Source organism: Callionymus lyra, unplaced genomic scaffold (assembly GCF_982586985.1).
Source record: "Callionymus lyra unplaced genomic scaffold, fCalLyr1.hap1.1 HAP1_SCAFFOLD_287, whole genome shotgun sequence".
Classification (NCBI taxonomy): Eukaryota; Metazoa; Chordata; class Actinopteri; order Syngnathiformes; family Callionymidae; genus Callionymus; species Callionymus lyra.
The window spans coordinates 55,001-58,466 of NW_028258694.1; the positions used below are offsets into that span (position 1 = coordinate 55,001).

General features: G+C 34.8%; 1 protein-coding gene across 1 annotated transcript in view; it reads left to right on the plus strand.

Annotated features, from left to right (window-relative positions):
• The window catches only part of LOC148057936 (dyslexia-associated protein KIAA0319-like protein), a gene marked incomplete at its 3' end in the record, with an annotated part of 19,529 nt that extends 16,410 nt beyond the window's left edge, over positions 1-3,119 (plus strand). The window contains 2 exon segments of the mRNA XM_087782692.1: positions 776-873; positions 3,032-3,119. Of these exon segments, the coding sequence (XP_087638818.1) occupies positions 776-873; positions 3,032-3,119 (186 nt within the window).
• Between the last annotated feature and the right edge of the window lie 347 nt (positions 3,120-3,466).

Consider the following 3,466-nt stretch of genomic DNA (forward strand, 5'->3'; position numbering starts at 1 on the left):
TTATTAATCACATGATCAACCACATAATTAATCATGTGATTAATCACATTATCAATCACATTATTAATCACATGATCAACCACATGATCAATCACAGGATCAATCACATGATCAATCATATGATCAGTCACATGATTAATCACATGATCAGACACATGATCAATCACATGATCAGTCACATGATCAGTCACATGATTAATCACATGATCAGACACATGATCAATCACATGATCAGACACATGATCAATCACATGATCAGTCACATGATCAGTCACATGATCAAGCACATGATTACTCACATGATCAATCACATGATCAATCACATGATCAATCACATGATCAATCACATGATCAATCACATGATCAATCACATGATCAGTCACATGATCAATCACATGATCAATCATATGATCAATCACATGATTAATCACATGATCAGACACATGATCAATCACATGATCAATCATATGATCAGTCACATGATTAATCACATGATCAGACACATGATCAATCACATGATCAATCATATGATCAGTCACATGATCAATCATATGATCAGTCACATGATTAATCACATGATCAGACACATGATCAATCACATGATCAATCACATGATCAGTCACATGATCAATCACATGATCAATCACATGAGAGAAAATATTGATCATCGTTAAATCAACACTAAATAAAAGAGTCTTCAGATCCTTCATGAAAGTGACACCTGTCAATCATCCAGTCCGTCATCTTCACACTCGTCATGTTTCCTTCCTGACAGACACCAGGTATGAGTTTGATTGGCGGCTCATCACTCACCCGACAGACTACAGTGGAGAGATGGAGGGCAAACATCAGCCGACGCTGAAGCTCAGCCAAGTACGTTCCTTTCTCCTCCACTCACGAGAGGTTCTCGCGTCAGATGAATCTGTTCCTGCGACACTCTTGATCCTGCAGCTGTCACTCAAATATTTGATGATCTGTTGATACCTAAGTACTTTAGTGTTGTGATAGTGTAGTAACAAGTATATATGTGTAGTATTGTCCAGTACTTGACTCTGGTGTTGTGATAGTGTAGTAACAAGTATATATGTGTATTATTGTCCAGTACTTGACTCTGGTGTTGTGACAGTGTAGTAACAAGTATATATGTGTAGTATTGTCCAGTACTTGACTCTGGTGTTGTGATAGTGTAGTAACAAGTATATATGTGTAGTATTGTCCAGTACTTGACTCTGGTGTTGTGATAGTGTAGTAACAAGTATATATGTGTAGTATTGTCCAGTACTTGACTCTGGTGTTGTGATAGTGTATTAACAAGTATATATGTGTAGTATTGTCCAGTACTTGACTCTGGTGTTGTGATAGTGTAGTAACAAGTATATATGTGTAGTATTGTCCAGTACTTGACTCTGGTGTTGTGATAGTGTAGTAACAAGTATATATGTGTAGTATTGTCCAGTACTTGACTCTGGTGTAGTGATAGTGTAGTAACAAGTATATATGTGTAGTATTGTCCAGTACTTGACTCTGGTGTAGTGATAGTGTAGTAACAAGTATATATGTGTAGTATTGTCCAGTACTTGACTCTGGTGTTGTGATAGTGTAGTAACAAGTATATATGTGTAGTATTGTCCAGTACTTGACTCTGGTGTTGTGATAGTGTAGTAACAAGTATATATGTGTAGTATTGTCCAGTACTTGACTCTGGTGTAGTGATAGTGTAGTAACAAGTATATATGTGTAGTATTGTCCAGTACTTGACTCTGGTGTTGTGATAGTGTAGTAACAAGTATATATGTGTAGTATTGTCCAGTACTTGACTCTGGTGTTGTGATAGTGTAGTAACAAGTATATATGTGTAGTATTGTCCAGTACTTGACTCTGGTGTTGTGATAGTGTAGTAACAAGTATATATGTGTAGTATTGTCCAGTACTTGACTCTGGTGTTGTGATAGTGTAGTAACAAGTATATATGTGTAGTATTGTCCAGTACTTGACTCTGGTGTAGTGATAGTGTAGTAACAAGTATATATGTGTAGTATTGTCCAGTACTTGACTCTGGTGTTGTGATAGTGTAGTAACAAGTATATATGTGTAGTATTGTCCAGTACTTGACTCTGGTGTTGTGATAGTGTAGTAACAAGTATATATGTGTAGTATTGTCCAGTACTTGACTCTGGTGTAGTGATAGTGTAGTAACAAGTATATATGTGTAGTATTGTCCAGTACTTGACTCTGGTGTTGTGATAGTGTAGTAACAAGTATATATGTGTAGTATTGTCCAGTACTTGACTCTAGTGTTGTGATAGTGTAGTAACAAGTATATATGTGTAGTATTGTCCAGTGCTTGACTCTGGTGTTGTGATAGTGTAGTAACAAGTATATATGTGTAGTATTGTCCAGTACTTGACTCTGGTGTTGTGATAGTGTAGTAACAAGTATATATGTGTAGTATTGTCCAGTACTTGACTCTGGTGTTGTGATAGTGTAGTAACAAGTATATATGTGTAGTATTGTCCAGTACTTGACTCTGGTGTAGTGATAGTGTAGTAACAAGTATATATGTGTAGTATTGTCCAGTACTTGACTCTGGTGTTGTGATAGTGTAGTAACAAGTATATATGTGTAGTATTGTCCAGTACTTGACTCTAGTGTTGTGATAGTGTAGTAACAAGTATATATGTGTAGTATTGTCCAGTGCTTGACTCTGGTGTTGTGATAGTGTAGTAACAAGTATATATGTGTAGTATTGTCCAGTACTTGACTCTGGTGTTGTGATAGTGTAGTAACAAGTATATATGTGTAGTATTGTCCAGTACTTGACTCTGGTGTTGTGATAGTGTAGTAACAAGTATATATGTGTAGTATTGTAGGGGTTAGTGAAATAAAATACAATTGAAATATTAGTATTAGTATGAATATATATATATAGTATAAGTGTAAGTATCAATATTTTGTTGTTCAAATTGTTTCAATAATGGCTTGTTGTTGGTTCTGAGTGACAGGAAGTGTGTCACCTGTGTGTGATTGACAGCTGACCGTGGGCTTGTATGAGTTTGGAGTGACAGCTGACGGCGAGGGAGCTCACGGAGAAGGTTACGTCAACGTCACAGTGAAACCAGGTGAGCTCACCTGTCAACAGCAGCTTTTACACAAACATCCTGTTTGTGTAGCTTCAGTTGATGCTGTGTGTGTTTGTGATGATCCTTGTTGTTGTGTTAACTTTGTTGATCGTTCTTGTGACATCTATGACGGTTTCATTTCATTATGTTTTCTTACAATGTTGATTTATTTAATCATTGAATTTATATTATAATATATTTTTTATGTTATATTTTTAAATTATATTATATTTTTATATTATGTTATATTTTTATATTATATTTTTTATGTTATTATTTTTATATTATATTATATTTTTATATTATATTTTTATATTATATTATATTTTTATGTTATGTTTTTATAT